Source organism: Prosopis cineraria, unplaced genomic scaffold (genome assembly GCF_029017545.1).
Source record: "Prosopis cineraria cultivar Desert tree isolate PC_DT_omini unplaced genomic scaffold, ASM2901754v1 PC746, whole genome shotgun sequence".
Classification (NCBI taxonomy): domain Eukaryota; kingdom Viridiplantae; phylum Streptophyta; class Magnoliopsida; order Fabales; family Fabaceae; genus Prosopis; species Prosopis cineraria.
In genome coordinates this window covers 28,192-42,787 of record NW_026556071.1, presented here as the reverse complement: position 1 = coordinate 42,787, position 14,596 = coordinate 28,192, and the positions used below count along the sequence as shown (strand labels likewise).

At 33.6% G+C, this 14,596-nt stretch overlaps 2 protein-coding genes across 2 annotated transcripts; both read left to right on the top strand.

Moving 5' to 3' along the window:
• Positions 1 to 3,671: 3,671 nt before the first annotated feature.
• Positions 3,672 to 4,339, top strand: LOC129298223 (zinc finger protein ZAT11-like). The gene has a single exon (XM_054936609.1). The coding sequence runs from the start codon at positions 3,672 to 3,674 to the stop codon at positions 4,131 to 4,133; it is 462 nt and encodes a 153-aa protein (XP_054792584.1). The 3' UTR covers positions 4,134 to 4,339.
• Positions 4,340 to 10,702: 6,363 nt separating this feature from the next.
• LOC129298222 (zinc finger protein ZAT11-like) lies at positions 10,703 to 11,489 on the top strand. Its single transcript, XM_054936608.1, has one exon. It carries the CDS (start codon positions 10,745 to 10,747, stop codon positions 11,228 to 11,230), a length of 486 nt encoding a protein of 161 aa, XP_054792583.1. The 5' UTR covers positions 10,703 to 10,744; the 3' UTR covers positions 11,231 to 11,489.
• Positions 11,490 to 14,596: the final 3,107 nt, after the last annotated feature.

Sequence of the window (14,596 nt, the reverse complement as noted above, 5' to 3'; positions counted from 1 at the left end):
ACTAACATTCATCTTCTTGGGCTTTGAATCTTTCGCTAAGTGTTTAATCAAATAGAAGCAAAATGTTGGAGAGTGAGAGGGAAAAGCAAAAAATGTGACTTTGTTTTATAATTTTATTTTAAAATATGAAGGCATAAATTTAAATGATTAAATTGAAATGAATTGTGTCAAACCAAAATTTAAAGATAAATTTCTATCAAGTGAAAATTATAATCATAAGACACAACAAATGAAATCTAAAAACTAAATTTGCAATCAAATTAAAACTACAGTCATAACATTATCAAACACACAATAAGATTACAATAAGATAAATATTTACATGCATAAAAAAATTTTAAACATACATGAAAAATAAAACACTTTTTATCATAATCAAAATATTAAATCATATGATAGATGTACTTACCTTCTTCAATCTAGTGTCAAAATGAGTAAGATTTTTGAGAGGTAAGAAGAGACAAATGCAACACTTATTGAAAAAAGGAGCAAAGGAGAAGGAAGATGCAATGCTAGAAGATGAAGAAAAGGAGAAGGATAATTCATGCAACAATTGTGTAACTTATATTTATTTTGAAAGCTTATTAACTGTGGACATGCATGATATGAAATAAGGGAAAGAAAAAACGCACATGCTGATGAACAATATACACAAAAATATGTTCCATGAACCTATTTAATTCAAGACTTGATACTACATATATTTTCATACACGTCTTGTAGCGTAATGTCATATCTCAATAAACAATATTAAAAAAAATTAAGGTAAAGTTGGCGGAGCACGCAGGAAGTGGAGCTTTTTTCCACTTATAACTGGGTATTGTAGAAGCCGAGTTGGAGAATATGTAGGCAGCCATCGATTTTCACAATTGCTTGTCCATGATTTTTTTCTTTTATTTTCTGCCATTATATTATTTCACTTTTTTGACACGAAAAAGACAAAAAAAAGGTACTACCATGTGAAATCTTTGTCTTTCTTTACCTTGTCTTGAATCCATCCTCCGTTATGCGTACTTTTTTGAGTTATAAAAGTAGGACCACATGAAGGAGAGAGAGAGAAGAGAAAAAGTGAGGAAGAATCTGACATATAAATTTACTAAGATAGAAATCAATTTTTGCACATAAAAAATGTAAGAAAATATTTAAAACTTGGTGTTTCTCAGGCCACTTTTAACTTATAATATCTTGATAAATAATTTTTAAAATATAGTATTTTAAAAAAAAAATTTTTCCGTAGCACGATAGTCTATTTGCCATGAAATGACCGGAGGGGGCAATCGGTACTCCCATCATGCTGTATATATATGTAATAGAGGTAGTTAATGTACTGGCCAATGGCCAAGCTACTTTTTTTGTTTTTGTTTTTCTCCCCCCGACTTTAGTGTGGAGCCTTTTAATTTAGCGAAGTTACTGCCTGCCTTTTTCTTCAAATGTTCCTTCTCCATGTCCTTACAAATTGCGTCTCTTTGTGAATTAAGCAATGACGTAGCCACTAAGCCGGCCAAGGCAATATTATCTCATCCTTGATCCTAGGTTTGGTTGACTGATAGGGCATTGCTGTAATTACAGTACTGTCAAACACAGACTTCAAACTTCTAAAGTTCAATCAAACCCTGACAAAGCGCAATTGACTACATTTGCCATTAAATATCAAACACAGATTTTATTTTCTTCGCAACGCAGCAAAAAGATCATGATTTACAGTCTTTAACAATGAAAACAACTTATTTGTTAACGTCCAAATCTTAACATAATTTATGTAGAGAGATATTGAAAAATAGAAACAGTTGTCCATAGCCTAATAAAATATGAAAGAAAACTACAAAATGGGAAAAAAAAAGTCATGGAATTGGAAATGTATATTGCAGCGTTTTTTTTAATAATTAGTGTAAGGCCGTATACATTTTATATTTCATTATATTTATGCTTTTCAAATAATATACTTATTTTCTTAACATTTAAAACTACATTAAAAATATTAAAATGTGCGTATATCAGAGATTACACAGAATTTAAAACGAGTTGCACTATTTATTATTCGTGAATCATGTGAACATTGAATAGATGATGGTGATATTAGAATGATGTATTGATTCCTACATCCACGTCAAAGGTAGCACCTAAATTTCAGTTTTTTCTTTTTTGACGCTCTGTTTTTTTTTAAAAAAAAACTTGTTGTTGTGTAAAAAAAATATATTGTTACCATGATAATTTCAAGACGACTCGAGATTTGGGGCATTTTGGAGAGTTGAAATGTTGTTGGCCAAAAAAGAAAATGGAGGGTTGATATATTCCAGAGTGGAGTCCTTAAAGACATAACAGAGTCGTCAGGAGGTAATCGAACTGACGCAAACACAGCCTAATTGGATTGATTAATTAGTTGAAAAGTTTGAAGTTTGAAGAATCAGTGACAGCTATGCTTGCACCAACGGCTTTATGCCTCCTTAGAAAAGCAAGATCTGTGAACAAATTAACTAGAGAGAAAAAGTTGCAAGTGTTCATATCTTAGACGATGTTTTTGATGCAACTAATAGTCAAAGTCAAAGAACGCAGCTCCAGGATTAAGCTCAAAAGTAATGTTACAAAATGTCTGACCGCCAGTGTAATCAATGAACTGCGAAGGTGATTTATGTCCGTAACCCTCCCTCTTCATCCACAATTTAAAGCGCCAACTTTGAATAATGTGACAGATCAACCAAATGTCTAACATTAGTTGAAGAGATTAGAAATTAAAAAGAAAAAGAAAAAGAGAGAAATGATCCAGGGTAACAATAAAGTGTCAGTTTCATATCCAATGTCTGCACCCTAACTGTTCCCATGGAATGAGAATGTTACTTGTTAATTATTATAACATTTGTAAACTATTGTTCCCATGAAAAACAGATTAATTATTGTTTCCCACAATAAAATTTATGATATTTTATAAATTTGTAAATTATTATAATTCAGAACATGTACAAGTGTGGTGACAAAATCTGGGGATAGAAATGAGAATGTAAGGGATTGTTTGAAATTATTTTTATTTTATTATTTTAAAAACTGATGTTTATAAAATATGTTCTGAAAACAAAAATAATAAAAATATTTTTTATTTTTTTATTTTTCAGAATAATAATCTCAGAATACCTAAAAATTATTTTTATTTTTTTATTCTCTAAAATAATATTTTATTTTATTATTCTCTAAAATATTTTTAAAAATACATTATTAAATAGATTTTTTTATTATTTTATTTTAAAGAAGAAAACTATTTTCACAGAATAAGTTGTCAAACAGCTCCTAAAATGTTAATCTTATACTCCTCACTGTTCCCATGATTTACCACTATTTCATTTGATACCCAACGCTTTCGTTGGATTTGAATTTTTTTTTTAAAAAAAATAGACATTTTGTCCAATTTCCTGGAACCAAGTAAAAACAGTGTTGGTGGCCCCACTTGTTTTCCAATTCCATAGCCGAAAAGCACATCAGAAAGTGTGGGCGCACGAAGAGTCAAACGTATGACCCTCCATTCTCCATTGACCATTCACACGCACACGCGATTGCCTTGTTCGCGTTGCAAGTTGCAACTTTCCAGGCAAGCAGCACTCTCTTCATGCCTCTCACTGCCTTACACACGCTCTCTATAAATACCCCATCCCCTTCTCCACTTTTTCTCATCACTTGCGATTATGAAGAGAGCCAGAGAGCAGCAACACCCTCCTCACGCCTTGGATCTCGCTATTTCCCTCTCCCTTCTCCCTCCCCCAATCACGCCCCACAGCATGGAATTTGAATGCAAGACCTGCAACCGCAAGTTCTCTTCCTTTCAAGCTCTTGGAGGTCACAGAGCCAGCCACAAGAAGCCCAGGCTTGATTCCCAAGCCCAGCCCCACAAACCCGATCCCGCGAGATCGGTGCACGAGTGCTCTATTTGTGGCCAGCGATTCTCTCTGGGACAGGCCCTCGGAGGCCACATGCGAAAGCACAGAGCCGCCGTCACAGAGGAGGCCGTCCCCTGCTTGCCGGTTCTCAGGAGGTGCAACAGCAAGAGGGTGGTGTGCCTCGACTTGAACTTGACCCCTCTCCAGAATGACCTCAACCTCCTCTTCGGAGACAGGGCTCCTCAGCTCAATCTCTCCCTGTGCTCATGATCTCCTCCTGCTTCTCTCTTCTTTGTTTTCCCCTCCATTCTTTCATTCTTCTCTCTCTGTAAAATTATGCCCTCCTGGCCTTACTCTTTGTATTTTTATTGGAATTCTTTCATTTCTTTGTATCATGGTGTGTGGTTATAAGTTAATTACAACTTTGACCTCAGAAGTACGCAATATTATTTGACAGCATTTAAATTGGCCAAGCAGCACGATTCTTCTTTCCTCTTATATCCTCCGCGCGATTTAGAATTAACATTACACAACCAGTAATTAACTAGTTAAATTAAAACTCCACATGTGCCTCTAACTTCTGTTTCATGCAAGTTATAGACTATCATTTGCCTAATTGTCTTGCGCGCCCATTTTATCAAGACTATTCGCATTATATGGGGGAACATCAGTTGAGATGTGAATGTTATTCCCTTTATTTTAAATTATAAAGTACTTTTAGATATAATCTCATATGTAAAAAAAAAATTTTAAAAATACTTAACAATCTTTTTTTTAAAAATAAAAATATAAACTTTTTAAAATACTCATCATTTAATATATTAAAAAGAAAAGTGATAGAAATCAATTATAGAGAGAGAACATGTAATATTACAATTGATACATTTAATAAAATTATAATTTACTCAAAGTATCTTATATTTTAAGATAAAGAAACTCTTTCAAATGTGCCCTATAATTTAAGAGGAAGGAAATAATATTTTTCTGTAAATATAAGGAATAGATTTCCTCGATGCTAAAAAAAATATCTCCTTTAAAACATTGAGAGGAGTGCTTGGTATATTTTTTTCTTACCTAAATTGCCGTTATACAATATGAATCATCAATCACTTGATCAAATGACAAGAACCTCTATTATTCTTATAAAAAAAAGCCCATAAACCTTTAATTTGTGTTCATTGAGTTGGATCAATATTGAATAAATTACAAGAACTTTCAGGTCATCAAATTTTAATTTTTAAAATAATTAGGTTTGTGGAACTCAAAGCCAATTTAATTTGTTTTTCATATTCCGCTTCGAATTTTATATGCAAGACTTCTATGTATTTAAATAACACGCACATGTAGGCATATCACATAGGTATACATTTGAATTATTGGATGATCAAGGTGTGACGTGATTTCACCCTGAACTCTTTGATCCAAGAGAATGCTGCTGTTAGTCATCAGCACGACATTTTCTTGTTTTAAGTGCTAACTACTCAAAACGCAGACATTAATCGAATATTCACTAAATTTAAAACTTTGTCAGTCAATGAAATTCTCTACATAGTCTATTATGTACTACAAGCAGACCTTGATAATTTTTTTACTGTCAGCCAAATAAATTGACTCGATCCTCATGTCAATCGTTTGAAAATGTAGTAAATTGTCTCAGACGTGGTTGGCTTACGCAGAATTATCCACGTTAGACTGAGGTTCGGGTACGTGTTTGGCCCCTCGTTATGGGCAATGGCCTATGGCCCCTCTGAAATCATTAAAGTTGTATTTAAATGGATAGATTTGAATTAAAAATTTAGACTTGAAATCTCATATTTAAAATACATAAATTTTAATTTTTTTTATTTAAATGATATAAAAAATTTTAAATTATAATATTTGTATGAATCTTAAATAAAATTTTAAAATTCAAATTTCATGTTTGAATTTAGAGATAATTCAAACAATATTAACGGTCCGATTTTAATCAAAGTAGGTGATTCATTACCGATCAGGGGTGACGACCTTATCTCAACCAACTCTAGCAGTCCAAATCCAAATGATGTTAGTGATCCAATCTCGATTGGCAGTTTGATCCCAAACAACGACTAAGGATGAGCACAGGATGATTACAACAGTTTGAGTGTTACGTATTGAATCTAGATGACAACAGTAGAACATTTCTTGTTAATAGTAGCGTTTGGCATTAGATGCTAAAAACAAATTGAAGACGCTAACCACAAACCAATTCCTGATGGCGGTGGTAGCAACAACAACAAATTGACACTAGTTAAATGGGATGGACCGCACTGGACAGTGGTAGCAGACTCAAACTAGATCAAGGCACTAGGCCAGATCAAATGATGATAATGATGGCAAACTAGCATCAGGCAGTAGAGGTTGGTCTTGATCAATGTCAAAGATCTTGTCTTAGTCATCGCCAGCATTGTATGGAAGCTCAGACCGGATTGGCCGGTTTAACCCGTGAACCGATGACATGGTCTCTTTTTTGGTCTGAATTTTCACCTAAATCGACCAGCCATTAATCTGGTGTGACCCGGGATCAATCTGAGATAACTCAATAGCTAGATTGCTGGGTTAGCTAGGTTAGTTTTTTATTTTTTTGTTTTTTTAAAATTGAAAAAACTAAATAAAAATAAAAAAATCAGCTTGAAAATTAAAAAAAACGAGACAATGGAGGGCAAGGCAATTACACTAGATTTTATTGTCTGTAATTTGAACTTTGAATGAAGGGCCTTAACTGTAAGTTCAAACTTAAAATATTTAGTATTCTTTTAAGTTAATTGTGCCTTAATTATTTTAATCTTTCATTATTTATTGTTGTTTATTTGTCTGATTGTTGGCTTAGCATTTATAAATTATGACTGTTATTGTTGATGATTTTAGTGTTAGTGATGATTAGTTTTGAACTTTTTAATGATTGAAAAGTTGTAAATTATAATTATAATAATGAATATTTAGAAAGTTATATTTTATTATTGTTAGACTTTTAGGTGGTTGTAGTTTTATAATTATTGTTGTATTTGTATCGTATATTAGAGATTAATCTTGGATTTGGTTGAATATTTTCATAGTTAATGTCTTTTTATTTAAACTGTATTTTTTTAATTATGATCGGTTTGTCCTCCGGTTTAACCCAGGTTGAACTATTAACCCGTAACCTGTTGGCTTGATCGGTTCAATGATTGGTCCAATTTTTGGTACCTTTGTTGCTAGCGATACTGTCCTAGTCAAAGCCAACAGTCTGATTTGAGTAAGGGCTAGCCATCTACTCTGGATCTGCCTTGGTTGAAGTCGACAATCTATTCTCGATCGTCACCAATGGTTTAGTCCTAATCATTTTCAACTGTCTTATCCCTATCAACGTAGGCCGTTAGGTCTTGATGGACATCAATTATCTAATCCTAGTTGTGGTTAGCAGTTTGGTCCCAGTCATTTCCAACGATCTGATTGTTGACAACGTAAGCTGTTGGGTCCTGGTGGATGTTGGCTATTCAATCTTGGTTGTTGCCAATAGTTAGATCTCAATCAACGCTGACATTTCAATCTCGATCATTGCCTACGATCCCGATGGATGTCGGCTAGACATAGCAATGTCAAAATCAAGAAGGCGACGAAGTCAAATAACAAACATGATTGAAAAGAGAGGCTTCCATTAAAATTTAAAATGATAGAGATTTATAAAAGACTTGAAATTATAAATAGATTGAGGTAAAATTTAAATTTGAGTTAAATTCAAAACCACATAATTTTAATTACTGAAATAATAAATTTAGCTCATGTCCAAATACACATACAGTCAAATATAATATAAATTATTAATAGCGAAATAAGCATGTGCATTTTTTTTTTTTGGGTTTAAAAAATATGATTGACTTGCATCATTTAATCCAAATAAATGTCGCATGCATTATTAAGCCTATTATAATATAGACTATAGAGTAACATGTTAAAAAGCAGTGAGAATTAGTTACGCTATGGTACCTAAATTGGCTTGCATGAAGAACAAGTGTAATACCTTGACCCCAGGAGTGATGTAATCGTGTTGTGTGTAACATATCATGACAATCCCGTTTTTGCCGCTGTATTTCATAATTGCGGTGTCTGCTTTCAAACCGCTTAATCAGTCAATCCTCCCTTCTGCTGCCGTCTCAATCTTATTACAGCCTTTTCATAGTTTGTTCTTTCTTTCTTTTTTTTTTTTTAAATGACAAATGGGTATTTTCATAGTATATTCTTGAACAACATAAGACGCGTGCGTGTCTGTTTGAATTTTAATTAGATATAATAGATTATAAAAAATAATTAATTAAGTAATAAATTTTAATCATAATTAATTATGTTATAACATAATTTGTTTGGATGCTAAGTTTTTAAAATTAATTTTAACAGAATTAAAAATATTTGAATAATTTCTTTAGAATCAATTTTAACTGTATAAATTATCATAAAGGATATTACTTTTTAAAATTAAATTATTGATAAATTTGTATCTAATATTATTAAAGTTGTTTCATTTTATTTAAGAAGTAAAATATATTATTTAAACTACATATATGATTAATTATAAAAATTTAAATTATATTAATATTAACAATTTAATTTACGTAAATAAATAACTCAATATATCTTAGTTCAAATAAATTTAATAAAAGAAAAATATTTAATTCTTAAATACCAAATATCAATTTTATAATAACTAATGAAGATGATAGTGTACAAATTGATCTCTAATGACATTATGAGTATGAGCCATGTCTGACAAAAATGTTAAGTACTGCCTTAAAATTTTGGCAACATAGAAAATGTAGTACTGTTACAAATGATGCAAAATCTCTCTCTCTCTATAGAACTTTACAACAATATTTGTCGTAACTCTAAATTTTAAATTAATTTTCCTCTACTAATTAATATTTTACTTGAATTAGTTTTATAGTAAATGTTAAGTGAAAGGTAATGGTTGACAGGAACTTATGATAGCAACTTTTTTGAGGATATAAAGTTTAAATTTTATTAAAAAAAAGGGAAAGAGTTTGGTTTTATTTTTATTAAATTATGTGCTTTCTTTATAATTTTTTCTTGAGCCTTTTTTTATAATTTTTTTCAACATATTTTATTAGCTTTTTCGCAAAAGCTCAGTTTCTCAACTTTCAAAAAAAAATTAATTTTTGGCCCAAAAATGGATTCACCACAAATAATCAATTAAACATGTTATCCAAATACACGCTGCATCTATTTGGAAAAGCGCATCACACAATTTGATTGCGATTACACGGGGCTGAATGTTATTTGGTATTTGGATTGATGAATTTATATTTCTATTTTAAATTTAAAATCTTGCATTTGAAATTTATATATTTAAAATTATTTATTTGATAAATTTAAAAAAATTTAAATGAAGAAGAGAAATAAATTAAGATTTAAAACAAAAACAAAAGATTAGAAATGAAAAATTTAATTTAATTTTTTAATTGACAAGAGATAAAAAAAGATATGAGAATTATTGAGGTATCAACAATGAAAATATGAAGAAAATAATATGTTTGAAGTGATTAGAATTTTAAATAATTAAATGTAAATGAAATTTAAAATTATAAAGAAATTATAATTTAAAATAGATTTAAATTTAAATTAAATCTAAATCCTCATTAATCCAGGCATCCCAATGTTCATAGTAAATCATTATTTAGCTACCATTATTTTAGCTACTGATGAACACTATCATATAACACAACTTGGATTTCTAACGACTTCAAAATCGCTGAAAAACTAACTTGATAAAATAATAAATTTGTAATACGGCCTCAAGTTACTGACATTAAGACTAAATTAATGATAATGACATGATATTGTTTGAACTTGAAGACCGTCTCACACGTAATGAGGATATTTTCACAGGGCACCATTGCGAAGAAGCTTGCAATATTAACCCCTTGAGAGCTATGGAAGTTTGATGGAACGTGACGCTGCAGTTTCTAACAAGTGAGCCATTTTAGGTTTAGGAGATTACGGGGGCTGGTTCTCTGGGTGACTCAGCCATTATCCCTGATTTTGTTTAACACTTTCCATGGGAAACTAAACGCAAATGGAGACCAGAGAGAGAGAGAGAGAGAGAGAGAGACTCAAATAATATCACGTTGAAGTTGAATGCTTCCTCGGATTACATTGGCTGCCATACCTAACCATGGTAAGTCGATTCACACTAGTGTCGACATCCAGGCTTGAAAAGCCTAGCAGAAGCAGAGGCGCGTAGTTGAGTGTGAAGAGGGAAATTAGATTTATTTAATTAATTAATAATTAATTACTATTGGAACGCGCCCATCCACCCGCAGACTGCTAACAGAGCAGTTAATGCGCGCGTGTATTCTCAATTAAGCACACCAGATTAGTACTTGTAAATGTCAAAGCCCAAGCTGTTGTTATGGAACTTGAATGAATTGGTGTCCGAATGCGACGAGGTTTCTCACCGAGCATCGAAGTTTCGGAAAGACATACTCAACTCTTCACACTAGTAGCTCACGGAAACAACAGTTTTGGTCCCACGCGCTCCTTCTAGACGCGAGCGTAAGCCCCACGTGATCGAAATTCCCGGGGTCAACATGAAGGGACGGTCATTCATTCACGAACAACATTCCATTCCAAGGGGCATTCTCGTCCTCACGTAAAGCCCCCCCTGCCACGTTTGCAGCATCGTTTGAACGGAGACGGACAGGACAGCCTCCGAAACTTAAACCAGTCAAACACTCCTTGACTACGTACTCTTCTTAACTATTACCGTTTATATATAGCTGTCCACCTCTCAAGTTCTGCTCACACATTACAATACAGTACATATCGAATCTCATTCTCACAGACATAAATTAACGCTGAGATTTGAAGGCATGAAGAGGGAGAGAGATTGCGAGAGAATGGACGTGGCCAATTGTCTGATGCTGTTGTCTCACCATGCTCGTCAAGAAACAAAAGCTGAGGGTTTAGAATTCGAATGCAAGACGTGCAAGCGAAAGTTCTCGTCGTTTCAGGCGCTGGGAGGGCACAGGGCTAGCCACAAGAGGGCTAAGTTGGAGGGTGGCGAACAAGACCTGAAAGCAGAGGCCAAATCTCTGAGGTTAGGGAACAAACCCAGGATGCACGAGTGCTCCGTCTGTGGCATGGAATTCTCGCTGGGCCAAGCACTCGGAGGCCACATGAGGAAGCACAGGGCTGCTCTTCACCATGATACGCACCCAGTGGACGACGTCGTTGCCAGGGTCCCTGTTCTTAAGCGATCCAATAGCACCAGGGTTCTGTGTTTGGATCTTAACTTGACGCCTCTCCAGAATGACTTGAATTTATTGCTCGCAAACATGGCACCCGCCTTCACCTGATACATTTGCCTTTGTGTTTAACCTTGTTCTGTATTCTTTCAATTCTTTACCTCACAGTTTGGTTCCATGAAAATAGTTTCGATGTTAGATCTTGCACTCTATTTTAACCATATTTTAATGTTTGAGGAGATTCACCTTCGACAGCAATAATCCCTTTTAATTTGTTGATAATTTTCTGTACTATAATCCTTCGTTCTTTTCGTTTTCTATCACATTAACATTAAAGAGGCCGATTATATTTAGGCTCAGTGGCTTCTATATACAGTAACTCTATGGTCAATATGTATGAACGGGAACGTTCAATTCAATTGTAGGTAACTTGCCGCCAGCGTGCGTTTTCATGAAACAAAGATGATAGAATGGTTGAAATTTTGAAAGAGAACGAGTTCAATTGTTATTCGTGCAGTTCTTAACGTGGTTAATTCCGTGGGAACAGATCACTGGCAACAATTTTTTTTTTTTTGGACCAACAGAACACTGGCAATATTGAACAGGAGTGTTATTTCATTGACATGTCAAGAACAGGTCCGCTTCGGTGCTCATCTTCCTTTCGACTTTCGGCCATTGACATTTATACGCGCACAAGATCCAATAGTTACGTATATACGCGTTTCCTCGGGGCTAAACCTGAATACGCGTTTTGGGCGTACTTTTTTCGATTCTGCGCGTGTCATACAGGGTATGTGTTATGGGCGTCCGGCCTGCTTTTACTTGGGCTATCTTTTACTGGGTCCAAATAAAATGCATTAAATTGGGCTTCTGCCCTCTTTTGTACAAACAAGGCTTTAAATTGGGCTGGCTTTGTTTATAAAAACAGAAAGCCCTGTAATTGCTCAGCAGCAACTAAAAATGGAAAGATCCATGAAGGATGGAAGCAAAAAGAGAACCATGTCATTGTCAAAAATAATTAGGTACACCGTCATCGAGGACAAAAAAATTGCAATTCAAATTCTTGTACCTGACGCAATATTGCTTCAGTGTATACGACTGGAGCACCTTAATTCCCAACGGCAACAAGCACGTATATATGTCAGTGCTACAACATGAATAGATTCCACCAACATTAATAATTGTAGTTTAAAAAAGGGGAAAATGCGTCACTGATAACTTTGTTAGTGTAGTTGCTTCATATTTATAATTTTATTAATTAAAAATGTAAAGATGCTTGTTGAGTTATGAAAGGGCTGACTGGTCAACAGTTACATATGTACAGTATTTATATAATACAACTTGAGCATCTACGGTGACGCGTGCAATAATAATTAAGGTATTAATCTTTGTCACGTGCAAGTAGGCCTTCAAGAAAGTTCAATTATCAGGCACGAATAATCTTACAATCAACTTTCTGATACAAGGGTGCTTTATCACGTATATGTGCATGCAGGCTTGGTCTTTTGAGCATATGTTTCCCCCTCAGATGAACGGAACGGAAACAGATCATGTGTCCTGGCAATATTCATGGCGGTTCTCAGAACATGAAAGCTTTAACTATGATAAGACATGCGTGGTCCATTGGAACCTAATATCATATTTCATAACACAGTTGCTATTTCTTTCTTTGTTTTTGGTTCTTTTTTCTTGACAAAAGGTTCCATCATCATAACGTCGAAACGTTCGTTTGGCGTATATGATTATGACACTGAACTCAACTTTATGTCTATCAAGACCATTAATGATGATACAGAGGTTTGATTTCTTATGAGTTTAAATATTTAGAATAGTTATCATACATAGACGCAATCCATGAGCTTTTCCATCATGACCATCGACAATATTTAATCTATAGACAGGCATTTCACTCCATCACACGACTTTTATAAAAGGATTTTTTTTTTAATTCTAAGCGAAGATTGGAAGCGAGTTTAATCTGATATATATATATATATATGTATATTATATTTACATGTATAAGTAATCAACTGAGATGATGAAACCCAAATAATTGCCTTAACTGATAGCGGACCCGCACGCAGCAGCTTGGAAATAAAATGGTGATCATAATTAGTGCTTCTTTTTAAAAATTAGCAAGTGGCGAGGAAGCTGATCGATTGAATGTGTTGACATGCTGAACCAAATAATATACGGCCATAATCACAATAACTTAAGTCATGCATGAAGTCAATGTTATTGTCTATAATACAGGGGAAATAAATAAACATTGGTTGGTCTTTATCAGTTTTACAAACCCTCAGAAACGTTCAAGCGAATACATCCAGAAGATAAAGACGTTTCGATTTCACGTTGCATTAAACGCATCGATACCAAAATGCTCATGGTATATATTCAACAGAAATTAAAGACTGTATGGCAGAGTGATGCCTGTAAATGTTTCCTTTGTGAATGCTTTATTTTGTTTCCCCCCCCTAATTATGTCATGTATTCCTCCGCAGAGACATCATTGAATAATCGATCGTGCCGCATATACAGTTATGGACCACATGATAATTTCCCCAAATTAAATCTCTCTATAAGTCAACCTTTACAACAGTACCCACACCTACAATTATATACTTCTATGTCCTGCAATTTCCATGTTTTACTCCCGGACGTTTGTATGGGCTATATGTATATAGAAATCTAATCTAATGGCAGTTAGTATTTATATAATTGTACCATAAATTAATGGTGATGTTAAGCTGGCATGCTCTAAGAATTGATATCCACGCATGCAAGTGGCAAATGTTCCGGTCATCCAAGTTCTCTGGAACAATCCAACCACTGAAACTGTTGTACATAATGATATCATCAAGTTCTCTGGATTCTATGCTTTTGGATTTTCTGCAGAGTATAAATATGCTGAGTTTTGCAATTTCATTAACGTTTTAAATTCATGGGTGGTAAAATTTTCTTACGTGTGTAAGAATCATATTTGTAGAATAATCAAAGTTTATTTTTTATTGGTTAGTGCTCGGCTTATTTAGTAGTGATAGCTATTATGAATTATTCGTCTCCAGTCTTGGTATTCAGATTATAAAACTCATTGATTGCTCGAAGCAATGCCATGCATACAATGTTGGACAATTATTACAACTGACTTACTGTGATCATTTGGTGGTCAACGAGCTAGGTTTAGGAGATTTGTCTAGAGCCTATGGCCCAATATTAAAAATACGTTTTGTTATGAATTTCATTGACTCGTCCACGTACTATTGTGCTGGACAGAAGGAAATACTAGATCAGTCTGTTTGAAGCTTCAAACACATGCCAGTTAGTGTTATCATTATTATTATCATTACTGCTACGATCACTACTATTATTTTTACTACTATTTATATTATTATGCCTCAATGATATGTTCATTACCTTTAAGACCCTGAAGCTATGTGATTAGTACAAATGGAAGTAATATCTTAATTTGACCAGACA